At 35.6% G+C, this 19479-nt stretch overlaps 1 protein-coding gene across 3 annotated transcripts in view; it reads right to left on the bottom strand.

Annotated features, from left to right (window-relative positions):
* sntg1 (syntrophin, gamma 1) overlaps window positions 1–19479 on the bottom strand; it is a 46163-nt gene that overhangs the window by 3944 nt on the left and 22740 nt on the right. For 2 of the 3 annotated variants that reach the window (XM_079602149.1, XM_079602151.1), the window contains 14 exons: window positions 15966–16100; window positions 14500–14556; window positions 14364–14421; window positions 14242–14285; window positions 13340–13381; window positions 13008–13143; window positions 12834–12916; window positions 11746–11876; window positions 11173–11302; window positions 8102–8140; window positions 7539–7655; window positions 4691–4762; window positions 3617–3769; window positions 871–963 (listed from right to left, as the gene is read on the bottom strand). In XM_079602149.1, coding sequence (XP_079458275.1) covers window positions 871–963; window positions 3617–3769; window positions 4691–4762; window positions 7539–7655; window positions 8102–8140; window positions 11173–11302; window positions 11746–11876; window positions 12834–12916; window positions 13008–13143; window positions 13340–13381; window positions 14242–14285; window positions 14364–14421; window positions 14500–14556; window positions 15966–16100 — 1290 coding nt within the window. The remainder of the gene's footprint in view (window positions 1–870; window positions 964–3616; window positions 3770–4690; window positions 4763–7538; window positions 7656–8101; window positions 8141–11172; window positions 11303–11745; window positions 11877–12833; window positions 12917–13007; window positions 13144–13339; window positions 13382–14241; window positions 14286–14363; window positions 14422–14499; window positions 14557–15965; window positions 16101–19479) is intronic. The other variant, XM_079602150.1, reaches the window with a different exon arrangement.

Below are 19479 nucleotides of genomic sequence, written 5' to 3'. Positions count from 1 at the left end.
GAAGAGACTTAGATGTTTTGTTCTATCACATACATCATACTTCTAAAGTGCATTTTGAAGCTGCTATGTTTTTTGAAAAGTTGAAAAATAAGGACTTACTATCATAAAGATGTGAGTTTATGTGCATGACCTTATTTAACACAGTACCGTTCAAAAGTTTGGAGTCGGTACGATTTTCTAAATGTTTTTGAAAGTTTTTATGCTCACCAAGCCTGCATTTATATGATTCAATTACAGTAAAAACCGTAATATTGTGAAATATTATTACAATTTAAAATAACTATTTTCTGTATGAATATATTGTCAAAAGTAATTTATTCCTGTGATCAAAGCTGCATTTTCAGCATCATTACTCCAGTCTTCAGTGTCACATGATCCTTCAGAAATCATTCTAATATGATGATTTGCTGCTCAAGATATTATTTCATATTATTATATAGTGTGAAAACTATATAACTTTTTTTTTTTTAAACACAATGGCTTCAAAGTTGACATTTGAGGTGTGACCCACACGCAATGCGAAAATAAATATTGATGAAATATTGACGTCACAACAGAGCATCTCTATCAATCTGTTTAAAGTTAAAGACTAACTGGTAACACTTTTTACTCACATTTGGCACATTGTCTCAGAACACGCACACAGTGTGAAAGCATCTTGATAGAGCGCTAATATGATCAACAACTACATCAGAAATATACTAGGCGTATAAATGTTTATGTATGTTTACCTAACATACAGTTGGCAGCATGTTTCCATAAACGTTTGGTGTGATGTAAACAACAGAGTAGCTCTAACTAATGACAACTTGATGTTAAAATTGTGAATTTGACTTAGAAGAAATGCAAACGTAAGGCTCCAGCGCTCACCTTTGACGCGGCGTCGAAGCACACGAAGCCCATGCTGAAATCTATGGTGAGTCCCATGAGATGACTGTCCACAATGCAAGCGTATGTTTTACACTGAAACAGGAGATGCTTGGCATTGTTAATCACACGAGGCAGACTGGCACACACAAACATCTCAATCTCGTAAATGTTTAATTAGGATGATAAGTGTCGTACATAATTATTTTGGGAGAAAAATAAACAAGCGTGTTTTTTTTTGGCACGAGGCACGGTCGCTGCGTTAGTTTGGTTTACTGGGACAAATTGGCAGAGATTTTATTTGTGCCACCGTGTTTTCCATGAATGTGAAATGGTCCAGCTATTGTCTTGCTAGAATATTCAATATAGATTTGCTTCAATGCTACAGGACTATAAATGCTGGACTTGCATATTATGTAATGTATTTGAAATATACATAATTGGATCCTATACATCAGTGGGTGTTTCTTCAACTATGGACAAATTTGATCCGGTGGACTTTAATAACACATACAGTATTAAAAGACTTTTCACACTAGTTTAAGTTGTCTACTAACAATGTCCAACAGTGTATATACATGAATTACAGAAGCTAAATACCATTTCCACTAAATCTCAAATTATTAATCAAGTATTCTGGTATATTTTTGGAAAGAAATTGCTAACAAGGCAAATTTTACAGATAACATTTTTATGTCCACATAATTAAATAACACTTTCACACTATGGTTCTTATCATTAACTAAAAATAAAATACTTTTCTGTTAATTGAAATCAAGCTTAAATATAATCAAATATAAACATTAGTTTGAAAACTTAAACTAAATGAAAATCTGAAATGTTGCCTTGGCAATAAACTAAAACAAGTTTAAGTTGATGCACTTAAATTATTAACTAGAAATAAATCAAAACTACAACTAAATTAAACCTACATATACCTAGCAATATTTAATTTAAAAAATGACAGGAAAATTACTTAAAATGAAAGTAAAATTAACATGAACCATTTTTTTTACAGTTTCGCACTTTTAACATTTAACACTGCATAATTTTGACACAATTACAGGTTAAACATTTTTTTCTTCATGCATTATGTCTTTTAATTCATCTCAAACTTCAACTCAAACTAAATGTGCATCTTTTTCACACATTAAAAACAGAAAAGTTGAAATATTTTAAATGTTTTGCACTTTGTTTAGATCATTATAGTTTTCAAAAAAATCAGTTTTTATGGTGGATTTTCATATTTACGTATGAAAGTTTGGATCAGGGACAAGGGCAAAACAACTAAATCTAAACGACATCTGACAATAAATGTCTGTTTAAAATACAGTGTTGGGCAAGTTACTTCGAAACAGTAATGCGTTATTTATTACTTGTTACTGTCATTTCAAAGTAATTCGTTACATTACAATATTACTGTATTTAAAATGTAAGGCATTACACTACTATTGCATTACTTTTAAGTTACTCTCACCAAAATAACTGCAAATATGGATTTGGCAATCTAAATGTAGCGTATGATGCTAAATTAGCTCCTTACACATCCAGTAGAAGGTGATGTGGTATCCGACTGAGCTTGGACCCATAAGAAATTTTACCATGATGTACTATAGTACATACCATGGTATACCATAGTAGTACCATGGTACCTTACATCTAACCATGGTACATACTATATAGTACTTCAGATAGCTATTATCATGCTACCATGGTCATTGCATGGTACTGTAGATGTTACTATGGTACATAGTATGGTACCTCAGATTTACCATGGTACCTACCATGGTACATACCATAGTACCTCAGATATAACCATGGTACATACTTTATAGTACTTCAGATATTATCATGGTACCATGGTGCGCGTGAACTTTGAACATTCATGTCGCTTTCAAACACTGGAGCGGCCGCGGCGCAGAGTTGCCATGGAAACGGCGCTGGACCACTGCGACTGGGAAGCAGAAACTCCCTCTCTCGCTGTTGAGATTGAGAATGTACTATCCGCTGCAGGCTCACTCATCTCGGCTCTGTCTGATTAACGTACAGGAAGTGAAACATTTTGCGCGGACGTTTCTCCTCTGCTGATCTCGCTGTGATTTTGGCGAATTTGTATGAAGAAAAAAAAAACTACCACTTTATTCCAGGTTAACTAACAATGCTTGTAACGCGCGTTACTGACATTTGTACCGAGTAAAATATTACTTTTTTCCCCCCCTGTAATGCCTTACATTACCGCGTTACAGCAAAAAGCAATGCATTACAGTAATTAATTACTTTTGTAACGCGTTACTCCCAACACTGTTAAAATATGACCATCATAAAACAAAAAGGGAAAAGTTGAAATCTGTTCTGATAGAAAACAACATCTAGGATATCAAAGTGCCTGTAGCTGTAGAAACACTCATCAGCAGGTTAAACCCAGGATTAGATTATATTAATGTCTCCAAACAAAACTGTTTTCATAATGCGTTTTTGAACAATGTGTTTCCTTCAAGTACTGATTAGCAAATCACACTTAATCTGTCTTTGGCAAGGCCTCAGTCACTCAGAGTTTGCGTTGTTCAGATGGCGGCCAACATTGTCTGGCAGGTGCAGTTTATCTCGCCTCGATCTGATCTCAGCTCTGTCTGTTTACCGTGCCAAGAAGATAGAGACGTAACTTCACCACTGAAATTGCCCTTTAGTCTGTCTGAGTAAAATGCAATTAAGTTTAGATTGCGCTACTCGTGCCCGGAGGGTTCAGTACCTGTATTCGTTCCACTTCGAAGAACGTGGCCATCTGAAAGGCTTTCTCCCACAGAAGCAGCTCACAGTCGAGCTCCACGCTGAAGAAGATGTCCTCTCCAGAGTCCGTCTGAACGCTGAAGCAGTGCTTCCGTTTGTCCACCAGCTCACTGTCCTAAAATGAGGAAATTGGTTAGAATATAAAATATATATATTTACCATATATATACCACAAAACCAGTCATAAGTCACTCGGGTATATTTGTGGCAATAGCCAACAATACATTGTCAAAATTAATATCAATCAAAATTATAGATTTTTCCTTTATGCCAAAATTAGAATTTTGAGAATATTAAGTAAAAATCATGTTACATGAAGATATTTTGTAAATTTCTTATTTAGTAAATTAGTAAAAATTTTACTTTTTTTAAATGAAAAATATATATATATTGTCCCTTGATTTCTTGTCATTGGTGTCAAAACTTGCATTTTGACAATATAAAAAGTTGAGGAAATGTACATCCAAGGTTACAATTGTCACTGGTGGTGCTGCACTTTTCTCATTTGTGAAATAAAAAGAAATAAAGAACAATTGGTTTACTCTGTTCAAGGATTTTCATCTCAGTCTTGTTTCCTTGGTTGTCACGGGCTGTGTCCAAAATCCTATATCCTGATTCACTATTCCCTATTACTCCACTAATATAGTCCACGCTATATATAGACCACGCTTATGACCGCACATTAGCATTAGCTGGTCCAGCCTGAAAAATGTGGCTTATGATTTGAGCGTTTAGAAACAAAATTTACGAGAGAGTTGTTAAATTTCACTGGTAATTTCGAAAAAATTTATGGTAAACTTGGTGAACAGCTTTGGAGAATTTGATGTTTCCCCAGGAAGTATAATAGCTGCCCGAGAGGCGTTTCAAAGATGGCCGCCAAGTGAAATGACTTTGTTATTACTCAATAAATAACCACCGAACAAGAACCTATAGGAGGATGGGACACTGATTTATCACCTATTAAATATCCGATACCATCACAGTATTCATTTGTAAGGCCGGTGTCAGTTATAATGTGAGAAACTTCAACTTGTACCTTCAGTATCTTGAACATGATCTCGTAGACGGTGAAGCTCTTCTCGGCTCTGGTCCAGTCCCAGGTGGTGACCTGGAGGAGTTTAGATTGCTGTCAGTCTCCAGAAGTCACAGACCGTTCATTATTCAGCTCAGAGAACTCACTGTGTCCCTAAAGGGATGATTCAAATGCTACATGAAATAAACAAAGTCCCGCTCGCCGACGAACGAGTGAAAGCCCCCTGAGATCTGGTGAAGGAGAGTGACTCACGCTGAGCATCTGCAGTAACCTCTAATACCCAAAGGCCAGTGAAGATGGATCATGATGGAACAGAGAACTCACGAGTGCTTTCTTCAGACTCGAGTGGCTCAGAGCAGACTTCTCAAATGTCAGAACACCAGTCAAAAACAGCCTTCTCGAGTCAACACACACACACACACACACACACACACACACACACACACACACACACACACACACACACACACACACACACACACACACACACACACACACACACACACACACACACACACACACACACACACACACACACACACACACACACACACACACACTCACACTCACACACACACACACACTCACACTCACACTCACACTCTTCTGGCCTTACTGTGTATGATTCATCAGGGCATGTTATTTCTTGTTTGTCCAAGAAAACAATGTTATCTAATAATACAAAAATTATATATATATATTTTTTTAATTAATACATTTATTTAAATCATTAAAAAAAAAAATGTCAAAGCAATTTACTAAAAAATAAGGTTAACAATACTGTAATAATACTGACATCTATACTTAATATTTTTCTGGTGTTGAAGTTATGCATGATAAATGCTTGTTTTTTAATGATATATTTTTTATGAATAAATAATAATTTGAATAAATATAATTAATTTAATAAATAAATGTAATAATAAACCCTTTTTTGTTTCTTTTTGCATTTTTCTGATCTTGTTCATTCAACTAGGTAACTGCCAATAAAATAAAATTATGAAATGCCTTTCAATTTCCTTATTTTCGACACTTTTCAAAATCCACTAAATTCCCAGTTGCTAATATCAAGCCATTTTTTCCGTCAAGTCATTTCTTCTACTTGAATGTCCCCTGTTACTCAGAAATGTGTCCGATTATGTAAGCAATAAGTTCTGAACACTGTTTATTTCATGTCGGAGGTCAACGAACATACAACACCATCTTAGCCAAAATGAGCTTTGTGCACCTGAACTCTTTTCATGTCAAAAATGCTTTGAAATCGAACTTTCTACCCAATCCTTCCTCAAAGGCATCATGTCAAGTGTTTATTGCCCTGAGCGGAGAACATCTGAACGAGCTGAAATAACCCGAGAGAGCCTTTGTACAAACTGCTGAGCGTTGTAAGTTCTCTCCAATGTCATTTTGCATCTGCGTATCCCATAATAGGTTTCCACGTCCAAACTTTTGATCTTCCTCCGCACTCCACCTTCAAATCAAGATTAATAGCAGATTGGATGAAGCTCTTTGATGTCTCGATCTCGTCTGGATAAATTAATTAAGTGGCAACATCTACAAGCAACAACTACAGCAATTCCTCATTTCATCAGGACCGAACCATCCGATGTGAAGTACAGGGGGAGTCCGAGAGTTAAAGACCACCGCTATTATCAGTGTTATCTCCATATTTACCATTAATGAGACACTCCTCAGATTATCATTCATGTTTTAGTCCAAATTATTTCCCAGAATTATGATGAAGGCGTTTAAGTTAATTGCTGATTGTGTACGGAGATTTGGCTTTATTGAATGGAGGTGTTGGAGCGTCAGGTTGGGTGATTTAGCCTGCGGCTGCACAGAATAATGGATTTCATAAAGTCGATTATAACTGAAGCAAATAATGTGGGCGCTAACTGCTCAGGAGTGAAAATGGGCAATTCTTTAAAGAAATTGTTCCTCTGTCATTGTGTACTCATCCTAATTTCATATAGCTTTCATTAATATTTTAACATAGTTTACATTTTTCAGTTTTCATATTACATTTAGTTTCAGTAATTGTGTTATGTGCTTCTTTCCTTTGTATTTTATATATATATTTAACTATATATTAGTTTATATATATATTAGTGCTGTCAAATCGATTAATCAATTATATTTGTTTATATAGTATATGTGTACAGTATATATATTTTTTTTTTCATGGAATATGAAAAGAGTATTTTTAAAGAAACTTTTCCCCATGCAACAAAAGTTCCCAGTCTCCTGGTTTGCTCCAAAAGGGACAAAAAAGCTCCATAAAATAAATTGATATGACTTGTGTGCTATATTCAAAGTCATGTAATCATTTTGTGAGAATAAAACACAAAAATGTAGGACTAACATTGCATCCGAAATCAAATACTTATACTATAGAGACAGTAAACCAACAGAGTATGTATACTTAGTATTCGAAAAGCATTAGGTGAAAAGTCCCCGGATGATCGACTACTTCTGGTGAGATTCTGAGGTGTGTACGATGGACACTTTACTTTCCCATGAGGCCACGGGAGAGGATTTGTGAATGGCAGTGAAGTGACGTAACTCATTTCAACTTCGTTTGAAACGAGGGAAGAAATAATAACAGAATATGCATTTTTTGGGTCAAGTATTCCTTTACCAATTCTTCAGTGTAATGAACTGCTAACAACTGAACAACTCAGGAAAAGTTTCTACAAGAGTCTGATGTGCTTTCATAATTCTCACCATTTTTTTCAGCCAACGTTGCTTCAAGTAGAACAAATATTGCGAGCACATGCTAAATATAAAATCATATAAAAGTCAGCGACTGAACCTGAAAGGCTCTTGATGCAGTAAATCATGCAGAGGAACTCACTGGAGGTGCGCAGAATTTGAAGAGAGACGAACCCCTCAAGGCAAGAAACTTTGGTGTGTACATTCGGTCCTGAACAGAATCTTGTTCTTTCTCATCGACCCAGCCCATATATACGATCTAAACGACAGAAAAACACAAAAAGAACACGTCAAATCGGAAACAGAAGACCTGAGTAATTAGTCAGGACAACTCCACATTTACATTCATCAAATCGAACATTCGTCAAATAATTAAGCCAAAGCTTCAAGATCATTTAAAATGTCAGAGCACTCCTGCATGAAGAGGTCATGCACTAAAATCAAACACTGTGACCAAGTTTCTGTCAGTCTGTGTTTTGAGGAGCACGACACCAGGCGATTGGAGCCCCGTGAACTCGACCCGTGGCTTTCTGCAGGGCACATGCGTCACAGCGCATGAAGAACACTGGCTCCTGTCAGAAAACATCATCGTGGGGCTTCATTCAAGTGCGCTGATCACTTGAGCCACTCGCTCTTTCAGGGCTTTATCTGGATCTCTGCAGGCTTTCTGTCACTCTCTCAAGCATTCAGATTCAGTTTCTGTACCTGCTGGTTCACTGGAAAGTTTCTGTTGATCTTCTTCACCTGCAATACAATAATGAGGATTTAACAGATTAGATGTTTGGAAATGTGTTTGTTTAGGTAAAAATACATATTGAAATAAATAAATAAGTTTATATAGTATAGAAAATGTATAGACCTTTAAAAACAGTTTATATATTTATAATAATAAATATTTATTTAACGATGGTGTGTTCACTATAAGAATGAACATATCATATTGTTAAAAATATATTTAAAGATATACTAAAATATATAAATAATAAATACATTTGTGAATAATAAATAAATATATATATATATATAAACCTTTAAATATATTAAATATATAAAGATGATGTGTGCACTACAAGAATTAACAGATTCGATTGTTAAAAATATATTTATATTTACATACCGGTATTATAAAAAGATATACTGAAATATATATATACTGTATGTACCTTTAAATATATTTTATATATTTATAATATATATTTAAAATATATTTAAAGATGATGTGTGCACTATAAGTAATAGATTTAAATATATATTAAAATTATTATTTTAGATTTATATTGAAATAAATATAAAATAAGTAAATATATTTAAAATGTTCTGTATATATATTTTTATTTATATCTATATACCTTTAAATATATTTGTATACTTAGAATAATATATCATATAAAAGCTGTGAGTTCATACTTGTTTGTTCCACCAATGGCAGACAAATTAATTACATTACATTTAGCAGATGCTTTTATCCAAAGCGACTTACAGGTAAGGAACATTGCAAGTAATTTACTGTATCATAAATCTACTTAGAGCAAGAAACATTAAGTACAAACGCACTTTAGAAAATAATCCACGAAACGAAACTGCATGACCCCTTTAATACAGAGGTTTTATGAATCCTTTTAAATCGAAGATCATACGTCACTCCCCTGCAACAACCTCTGCTTCTTGACTGCAAGGAGATTTTCTAGACATCTCAATCATAAATCATAACAAAAGGCCAGCGAAATACAGCAATCTGCTTCACAGATATAAAATAAAGCGCTGTGGTGATCACCGAATGACCTTTACCGTGTCTCAGCTCAATTATTCAAGTAGCAGATAAAAGAACATCATAAATCCTGTGTGTTTCAGACCAACCAAGGTACTAGTGCATCCAGAAGCCAGGAGAGTCGCTGCTGCTGTGAAGCTTTATTCAACATTAACATTCCTACTAGCTTCATTACCCACGTAACCCCGGCCAGTCACTGCTGCCTCACAAATGACTCTAATAGTTCGTTTGAATGTGGAATGAGGCTTTATCTTCCTTGCAGGAAATGGACTGAAAGCTCATCCAGATGGTCCCTCTGCAGGATAATCCAAAGCAAACGCTAAAACACAGTGTTGTGAGGAGCAAACTTATCATCTTCTTTGAGAGGATTTTTAAGCAAATGCTAAACACACTTAAAATAAATGAACGCAAGATGGAAAATGGAGGATTTTTTTTGCACGGGGATGCTCAAAAGTGAGTGATCTGGGCCACGAGGCACACTCTGCGCTCCCTAGTAATTAAGAGTGAAATCCTTCATTGTGCGGGAAATGCCGTTTTAAGGCCTTAATCTACTGCAATGAGGGGATTACAACACATGACCTGCCTGGAGAAAATGAAAAATTATGACAAATAATTCACCGTCTTCCTGAATCACCTCCATCACTGAGCATAAATGAGCTTTATCGTTGTGTGTTCAGACTCACTAAACAATGTAACATACAACATACAGAGTTCACTACAAAAAGCCCCAAAGTACTTCAAGCGAAATCAGAAAAAAAAACTGTGTGACGTCATTTCGAACAAAATCTGGCCGGAAAAAGTTAGTTTTGTGTTCGTTTTCGTTTAGTTTTGAGCTCCTTGAGGTCGGACGTCCGCGAGTAAAAACGTGAGCACACCGTGCAGAGCCGCTTCATAGTAGAAAATGAAGTTGTATTTCTAATTGAAAGCGACACTGACACAAAGATCATCCGGTTCAAACAAACCATAATATCTTGTGTTTAAGGTAGGGCTGTCAAAAATAATGCTGCCATTAATCATTTCTGCTTAAAACACAGAATTTGTTTACAGGAAAGGAAACGAGGGGAACGGAATCAAGACGTGTGGCGTCCGTGTGAGCGCCACGACTCAACCCATTAAACCAGGGCTCCAATGTTGCTAATGAAAGCCTTTAAAATGTTCTTAAAAGACACAAAAAAAAATACTAAGACATTTATATTCATGTTCATTTTGACATTAACTTTCTAACTCAGTTGGTAAATGGTGGTCTTTGTATATATACTGTAAATACACTGTATATATACTGTAAATACACACACACACACACACACACACACACACACACACACACACACACACAGATTTTCAAAAGTTTGGGGTCAGTAAGAATGTTTATTAATACTTTTATTCAGCAAAGATGACAGTAAAGATCATATTAATATTTCATATAAATGCTTTTTCTTTTGAACTTTCTATTCATCAAAGAATCCTTAAAAAATTGTTTCCACAAAAATATGAAGCAGCACAACTGTTTTCAATACTGATTATAATAATAATATGAAATGTTTCTTGAGCTCCAAATCAGCATTTTGAAAGGATTTCTGAAGGGTCATGTGACACTGAAGACTGGAGTAAATCAGCTTTGCATCACAGGAATAAATTCCATTTTTAAAACTTAGAAAACTTAGAAAACAGTTCTTATGAATTGCAATAATATTTCACAATATTACTGTTATTCTTGTTGAGAGTAAAAAATCAAACAGACCCCAAACTTTTGCACATTAAGATAAAAAATTATCAACTTTTTTTGTTTTGAATTCTTCGAAATCCTTTTTTATTGATTTTATTGAAGAAAAAAAATCTCAACTTTTCACTTTGATTTCAGTCTTTTGGATTCACACTATTCATTGGTCACTCACATTATGAGACATGAGGGAAACTTGCATTTGCAGTTACGTTCTAAGCAATCACTGTTTGTATATAAGAATTGACTAGCCACACTTCTCCCATGCCGAGACTGCGGTGTACTCACGTTGTGCTTGGTGAGGGCAGAAGTGTTAGTAGCTAGTGCTTGCAGCCAGTCGGTGCATTCGTCAGTACTGGGACACTGAATGACCCCGCTGCACACCCCATCCACAGCAACCACTTGAAACGCATTTTGCCTGAAGAAATAAAAAACACGCACACTCAAGAGACATTCCACGAAATGCAAAAATAGCTAACTAATATCTAATTCTCCTTTTTCAATTTGTTTAATTCAAAGCAATTTAAAAAACAGACTGATTTAATTCAATCCAATCTAAGAGTTTTCAATTACGTCCCACTTGATGTGCAAAAAGGTCTCATTTCAAATAGCTTAACCTCATCAAAGTTTGCATTTGATATTAAAGGTCTAATGCGGTTCATTTTGGGAATGGATGTGAATTAATATAAACATTAAAAAACTAATCAGGGAAAGTCCTGTGCGACTAGAATGCAAACTGAATTACTAGATGAAAGAAAGTCATCTAGTAACTCTACAAACCACTGTAAGTACTGTCAAAGCCAGAGACAAAGTATAAGCAAACAATTCACAGATCTCGTGTGCGGTTCTTGCTCAGCTCACCTGCAAATGTCAGAACCTGGGACGTACTGGGACAGACGCGCGTGCAGTAGAGGGATGAGTCGAAGATCCACCCATCTCTTCTCCCAGCGCAACCCCGGAGACATCGGCCAAGACGAGCAAGACAATGTGTCCTGCCACAGATCAGATACTCAGATAAATAATAATAATATTAAAAATATTATTAAAAAATGGCTGGATGGATGGATGGATGGGTGGATGGATTGAGAGATGGATGGATGGATGGGTGGATGGATGGATTGAGAGATGGATGGGTGGATGGATGGATTGAGAGATGGATGGATGGATTGAGAGATGGATGGGTGGATGGGTGGATGGATGTATGGATGGATGGATGGATGATGGATGGATTGAGAGATGGATGGATGGATGGATGGATGGGTGGATGGATGGATGGATGGATTGAGAGATGGATGGATGGATGGATGGATGGATGGATGGATGGATGGATGGATTGAGAGATGTATGGGTGGATGGAGAGATGGATGGATGGATGGATGGATGGATGGATGGATGGATGGATGGATGGATGGATGGATGGATGGATGGATGGATGGATGGATTGAGAGATGGATGGATGGATTGAGAGATGGATGGATGGATGGATGGATGTATGGATGGATTGAGAGATGGATGGATGGATTGAGAGATGGATGGATGGATGGATGGATGGATGATGGATGGATTGAGAGATGGATGGATGGGTGGATGGATGGATTGAGAGATGTATCGATCGATGATAGATAGATAGATAGATAGATAGATAGATAGATAGATCGATAGATCGATAGATCGATAGATCGATAGATCGATAGATCGATCGATAGATAGATAGATAGATAGATAGATAGATAGATAGATAGATAGATCGATAGATAGATCGATAGATCGATAGATAGATCGATAGATAGATCGATAGATAGATCGATAGATAGATCGATAGATAGATCGATAGATAGATCGATAGATAGATAGATAGATAGATAGATAGATAGATAGATAGATAGATAGATAGATAGATAGATAGATAGATAGATAGATAGATAGATTTCGTGTTTTCAGAAGTTCACCGTGTTGTTGGGATGGTAGTTCAGATGCAGGCCGCTGTCACACAACGGAGACGAGGTTCCACTGCTCTGATCACTCGGAATACCTGAAAAAAGGAAATACAGGTTATAAAACAACGTTATTTCATTGTAAATTTTACTTTGAAGACTCGTGACACGTGTAAGTTCTGTATTAACCGGTGAATGCTGCGTGTCCAAACACAGACGTACATGAGCAGTCTTCACACAGCGGCAGTTTCAGAAACGCAGGCGTCCTCTTCAGGAAAGACACAGTCAGAGTCACTTCCTCGCCTGCGTTTCGCAGAACCTGCACCTGAGGATGGACAACACTCGCTTATTCTGCATTACAATGGATGTGTCACTCGCTGCATTATAATATGCCAAGCTTTTAAAGGGCAAGTCGAAAATACACACACACTTCTGTTAAAAGATTGAACATAGTGCTATGTATTACAAATCCTTTCTTTGCTATCTGAAATTAATTATTATGCAAAAAAGATTAAACATACCACTTCTTCATGGCGATAACTCCTCACATTAATGCCGTTTATCTAATGACAATACAAGCAAAAGAGTGATGAAGAGCCAGTTATGAATAGATCCAGATATACATTACCGTTTTAAAGTTTGGGTCAGTAAGATTTTTCTTAAAAAGTCTATTATGCTTATCAAGAATCAAAAATACAGGAAATAAAATGTAATATTGTTCAATATTATTACAATTTAAAATAGCTGATTTCTATTGTAATATATTTAGAAATGTAATTTATTCCTGTGATGCAAAGCTGAATTTTCAGTATCATTAATCTTGTGTCACATGATCCTTCAGAAATCATTCTAATATGCTGATTTGCTGCTCAAGAAACATTTATTATTATTATCAATGTTGAAAACAGTTGCATCATATTTGTTATGGACACCGTGATGAATTTTTTATTTTTTATTCTTTGATGAAAAGAAAGTTCAAAAGATCCCAAACATTTGAACAGTAGTGATTTTTAATCATTGATAATTGCTTATTGCAAGCGCATCCACGCGAGTCTATCTGAAGCTTTATTTGTTTGACCAAGGACTTGATTCATTTTAAGGATAGTCTATGTACAAATAAATCACTGCAAGCATATTCTGATAATTGTTATGAGAATACGACGCCCATTATGAAGAATTCTCACATCTAAAACAAGGGCCTTCATGTTCAAAAAAAAGACATACATAATTCAAACCGAATATATAATTGAAATAACATTGCTATGAAACGACAACTCCAATTTCCATCAAAAAGAAAGATGCTCCCTAAACATCCGCTGGCTGAAATTCAGTGAATTACATTAAGACATTGTGGGAGTTTTAAAGGGTCCTTAACATTGAAAGCATCTCAATCTCATGAACACGTTTGTGTTTTTGTGCATACCTGGAGAATTCCATCCCCGATAAACAGAAGTCCACAAAGTTCAGCTGCAAACCAAAAGTATAAACCAATAAACAACTTGTTATTTGCGAGTACTAAAGGAGAAGAGTAAATAAAGAGCTTACCCTTCTGTTCTTTTGATATTTTAGATATCACAACGGGGATCTTGTGTTCAGCACCACCCTATGAGAAAACACAACGCAAAGACTGTCAAAGTCTTGCAAAACCTGTGAGTGAAAGCTGTGAGAATCTGCACATCACCTTGATGCTCAAACCAAAGCCTCCGATTGTCTGCCGACGGATCGTTACTGTTCTTTCCTGTAAAGAATCAAAGGAAACTCGTCATGCCACACCGCGTCTGTATGTCGGGGAAGAAAGGTAGCTTACCTTTCATTTCAATTTGCTCCATGAAACTGAGAAGGTACTTAATTATTTTTAATTGCCTCCTTTTCATGTTGATTTCCCAAGGGGAATACGGCACCATGCCAACAATGCCAGTAACTTAATTAAAGGGCAGTGAATACAACATGATCTGTCTGTTTAAACCAGTGTAAAACCTGCTGTACTGCAGTGACAATGAGACGCAGCACACAATGGTCAAGAGATTCTGCTGCAAATGCCTGGGGAAATTCATTCTACTTCAGACAATAAAGTTAAAACAAACGAGAAAAGGTTAACAGAATTAAATATAAAATCATTTTTAAAAAAGCAAATTCCTACATGTGTGATGAAACATTCCAGAGCTGAATAATGACTTTCTCAAAAAAGCCAACGTTTTTATTCTCATGCCACAAGAAATTGTGATGGATGGATGGATGGATCTATCTATCTATCTATCTATCTATCTATCTATCTATCTATCTATCTATCTATCTATCTATCTATCTATCTGTATCTATCTATCTGTATCTATCTATCTATCTATCTATCTATCTATCTATCCATCTATCTACGGTATCCATTAATCCATCCATCCATCCATCCATCTATCTATCTATCTATCCATCTATCTATCTATTCATCTATCCACGGTATCCATCCATCCATCCATCCATCCATCCATCCATCCATCCATCCATCCATCCATCCATCCATCCATCTATCTATCCATCTATCTATCTATCTATCTATCTATCTATCTATCTATCTATCTATCTATCTATCTATCTATCTATCTATCTATCTATCTATCTATCTATCTATCTATCTATCTATTCATCTATCCACGGTATCCATCCATCCATCCATCCAAATTCTACATACAGTTTATATATACATACATATGTACACATAAACATATTGCATATTATTCATAATCTAAAATAATTATTATATTATTTCTATTTTATTTTCAATAATATACATGTGTATTCATGAATTTGCTTACAGTAATAAATAAAATGTTAATGAAAGACCGTTTTATGTGGAATTCTTTTGTAGTCATATATACTCTAAAAACGTGCTTGTGTAGTAGTCAGGTGATTTAGCCAATTTTAAATATGTTTGACTTGAATAAAAACCAGTTATAAGGTCGTGTTATCGCATTAGGAACGTTTTGAGGGTATCTAACTAAACACTTTCTTACAGTGTAGATTAGAAGATACAGTCCCTGACAGGTAAACGACAACAGAATGAGTAGAACAGCTGCTTCGCGTCACAGCTTTATCATATCGTGTATTTTCCAGGTCTGGATCAATCTGGTTTACAGTGTGGATAGTTGAACTCACACTTGAGTAGAACGGTTCTCCAGACACACAGATGACGTCTTGCTCTTGAATGGTGAGGATATCTTTGGCCAGGTGCAGACGGATATTGAAAGGCTCCTCGCTACCATCTTGAAGCAAATAAATCCCAGTCTTTGTCTGAAACAGCCAAAGTCACACAAACATCTGTAATCCTCACTTGACAACATGAAGTTAATTAGCCATGAAATTGATCGCATGATAAACAGTGTTGTTTGCAGAGTCACTTTTTCCCAGAGATACAACTGAAAACTCAGTCACTGCTGAGTATCAGGGAGAAAAAATCATTGCTAGACCATCTGGACTTGGTTATTCATTTGTTGAAGATGTTTTGCGTCTCATCCAAGTGTCTTCATCAGTTATCTGATGGAGGATTAAACATCTTCACACCACACAATGTCATAATGACTGATGAAGCGTTTTGAATATGTGACGAAATGTCTCCAACAAATGGATAATGAAGTCCAGATGCTCTTGAATACATTGTAACTTGACAGACTGCCTGTCAGAGGCTTAAATGCAGCTTATCGGGTCCATATTTATTCTGCATTTAACACAAGGCCTTTACTTCTGTAGATAAACGCTTGAGAAAAATTACATAAGAGTCATGCAGTTACAGTGTAAAGGCAATGTAAGCCCTTTAGCTTCAAACTGCCTTGCAAGATGCAATTTTGAGCAATGAAACGTTCTTGCCCTAGAGTAATCATTTCAAGTAAAACAGATAGAGCAAGCGCAAATGGCACCACTTCAACAGTTTTTAAATAACTCTTCATTTATGGGTGCTTCCTCAACTATTCCCTTTTACCCAGCCATCCAATCACAGTGGAGGAGGGGCGGGACAAATACCACTCTGACCAACCAACACTTTCTGCTTGTACTACGGCAACAAACACAACAACGGGAGAAAAAAAACATTTAAAACAAGAGCCAGAGCAAATACTTTACATTGTATTGACAAATCTGATATTCAGAAACACTAGTAACACTTCCGCGGATACTCCACAAATGTTGGGTGGACAAGAACAGTATGGTTACACTTTACCTAAAGCCTTTTTTATATAATTCATTATAAAAGTATTTATAATGCTTTCATAATGCCTTGTAATGCACTGTATGATCTCATGAATAGTTGTAATCACAGTTATACATACGTATCTATTCATTTTACACATTTAGAAAGTATAATGCATTACAGTAAAACACTAGACAAACAACCAATTTCATATGTAACAAGAATCTGCGAATATTATAAAGCATTTTTAACTTTGGTTACAATTGTTATTATTTCTGAAAAGATATAATGCATTATAACGTGCATTATGAATACCTTTATAATGCATTACACATACAGGCTTAAAGTAAAATGTTGTTACCAATTATCTCTTGTCCACTAAAATGTCCAACACTGCATATATACATGAACAGGAGAATAGTGAAAATTACATTTTTCAGCATTTTTGACATAATTAAATAGTCTTGTTTCATAGTTCTATGTATCCTATAAATTCACACAATTAAAATATATTTTCACACTTTCAGCATAATTCTGTCAAAATTACAGCTTGATTAAAAATGACATAAAAATATTATGATGTGTTATTTACTTTGTTTTTTCTTTTTCTTTTTTCTTTCGGCATAAATTCAGAATGAACCCACGGCATAAGTGAAAAGAAACTGCGCAGTTTATTCAAGAGTTTTTCTCAATGCATATTTAATAATTCCACAATGAAATATGAAGCAGCAACAACATGGTGTTTTCATTATTATTATTTAAACTCTCTGCTTTAAAATGTTGTACGTCTGTATATTTCAGCCTTTTTACTTGTCAGCACTGTAAAAAAAAACCTTCCTCAGGGCCCAGTTGTGTTGTAAGACTCGTTCCTATGATGACCAAATTGACTGGTAAGCAGATACTCATAAAACGGAGACCTGGATTTTCTGTTGAGTCTGGCATCTACATCATTGCGACTTCTTGCAAAGTCAGGTCATGCACTTTATACCAGAATGAAATGTATTCCATAACTTCAGTTGCTAGGACACATGCTTGATTCTGTTGCCATGGCGATCAAGTGTCAGCCATTTTTAGTGTACCCTTGAGATTTGCAGTCAAAACATGCTCAGACATTGACTTTGGCCATTCCAGAGGTAAAATTACTGTAGTTAGTCTAGTAAGATTGCTAGGGATGCATTCATTCACACAGTTAACAAGAAAGACTTCCAATATGACTCTCATATTGATGCTTTAGCCAAGTTAGACGATCTGTTTTTTTTTTTTTTTTTGCTGCAGTCTTTTAGAAATATTTAATTAATCTGAATGGATTATTTTAAAATGAATGATTCAATGACTCACTCATAAAGACTTCACTTGTTTCATTGGCCCTGTCTTGTGGACTTACAATGGCTGCCGGGTGCGCGTGTCCATGTCCGTTAAGTCCATGAGACCGGTCCATTTGCGACAGTCACGAAACTGCGGACTTGTAGAAAGACTGCGAGTGCTTTGGATGCCATCTGGGTCAGGGCCATTATTTCATTACAGGATGAATCAGCGTTTTTGAATGAACCTCTTGAATGAATGATTCAATGACTGACGCATAAATATTTCATTGTTTAATTACAGGATGAGTCAGCATTACAGAATTAATCTCTTGAATTAATTATTCAATGACCCACTCATAAATATTCCATTATTTCATCACAGGAGGAATCAGCGTTTCTGAACGAACCTCTTGAAGATTGAATGTTTCAATGACAAATATATTTTTTTAACAGTCACTTGTCGCCACCTACTGGTATAACAATGAAATTGAAACAATCTTTTTTTGAAGCATCCATATTATTTTATAAAGGTGATTTAGTGTATTTTGATCGCTACCGACCGTAGACATCAGTGTTTATATCCGAACTATTAACATTTAAACAACTTCTGTGATAATATGAATATTTGTAACACAGAAATAGCGATATTGTGTGGTTGAAAAGACAGTTTTAAAAACTGTTTCATATCAATACATGATAACTGCTCTCTCTGGTTCAGACATCTGAATGTTCTGCTGTGACTTTGTCAAATGTTTAATAGACGTGTGTTAGAATCGAGATCGCAATCTTTTAATGATTAATCGTGCAGCTCTAATTATCACCATATTAAAGATGAAAAAATGTCAGCAAATAATTTCTGACCACAAAGGGTTGAATTTTATATTGTACATCATGTTTAAAAAAGCACAGCAGTGTTTGTATATAGATAGAAACACCTCAGTCTATATACACAAGACTTATCTTCCTCTGAGCGCTCATTAATCTTCCACACATAAGCGCTCTGCCGTGTCCCCATTTCTGAGCCCGAAAGCTATTACATTTGTGCTCTCTGCATTCATAGTAGTCCTGTATCCCACCCCAAACTGCATCACTATAATGCAGGACACATCGAATGTCATGAATTTGAACATACCGAGAAGAACATCCAGATTAGTGGATGATCAATATTTCTCATTAGCTGATA

The sequence above is a fragment of the Phoxinus phoxinus genome (genome assembly GCF_949152265.1).
Source record: "Phoxinus phoxinus genome assembly, chromosome: 24".
Classification (NCBI taxonomy): domain Eukaryota; kingdom Metazoa; phylum Chordata; class Actinopteri; order Cypriniformes; family Leuciscidae; genus Phoxinus; species Phoxinus phoxinus.
This window is presented reverse-complemented; position numbering and strand designations above follow the sequence as displayed.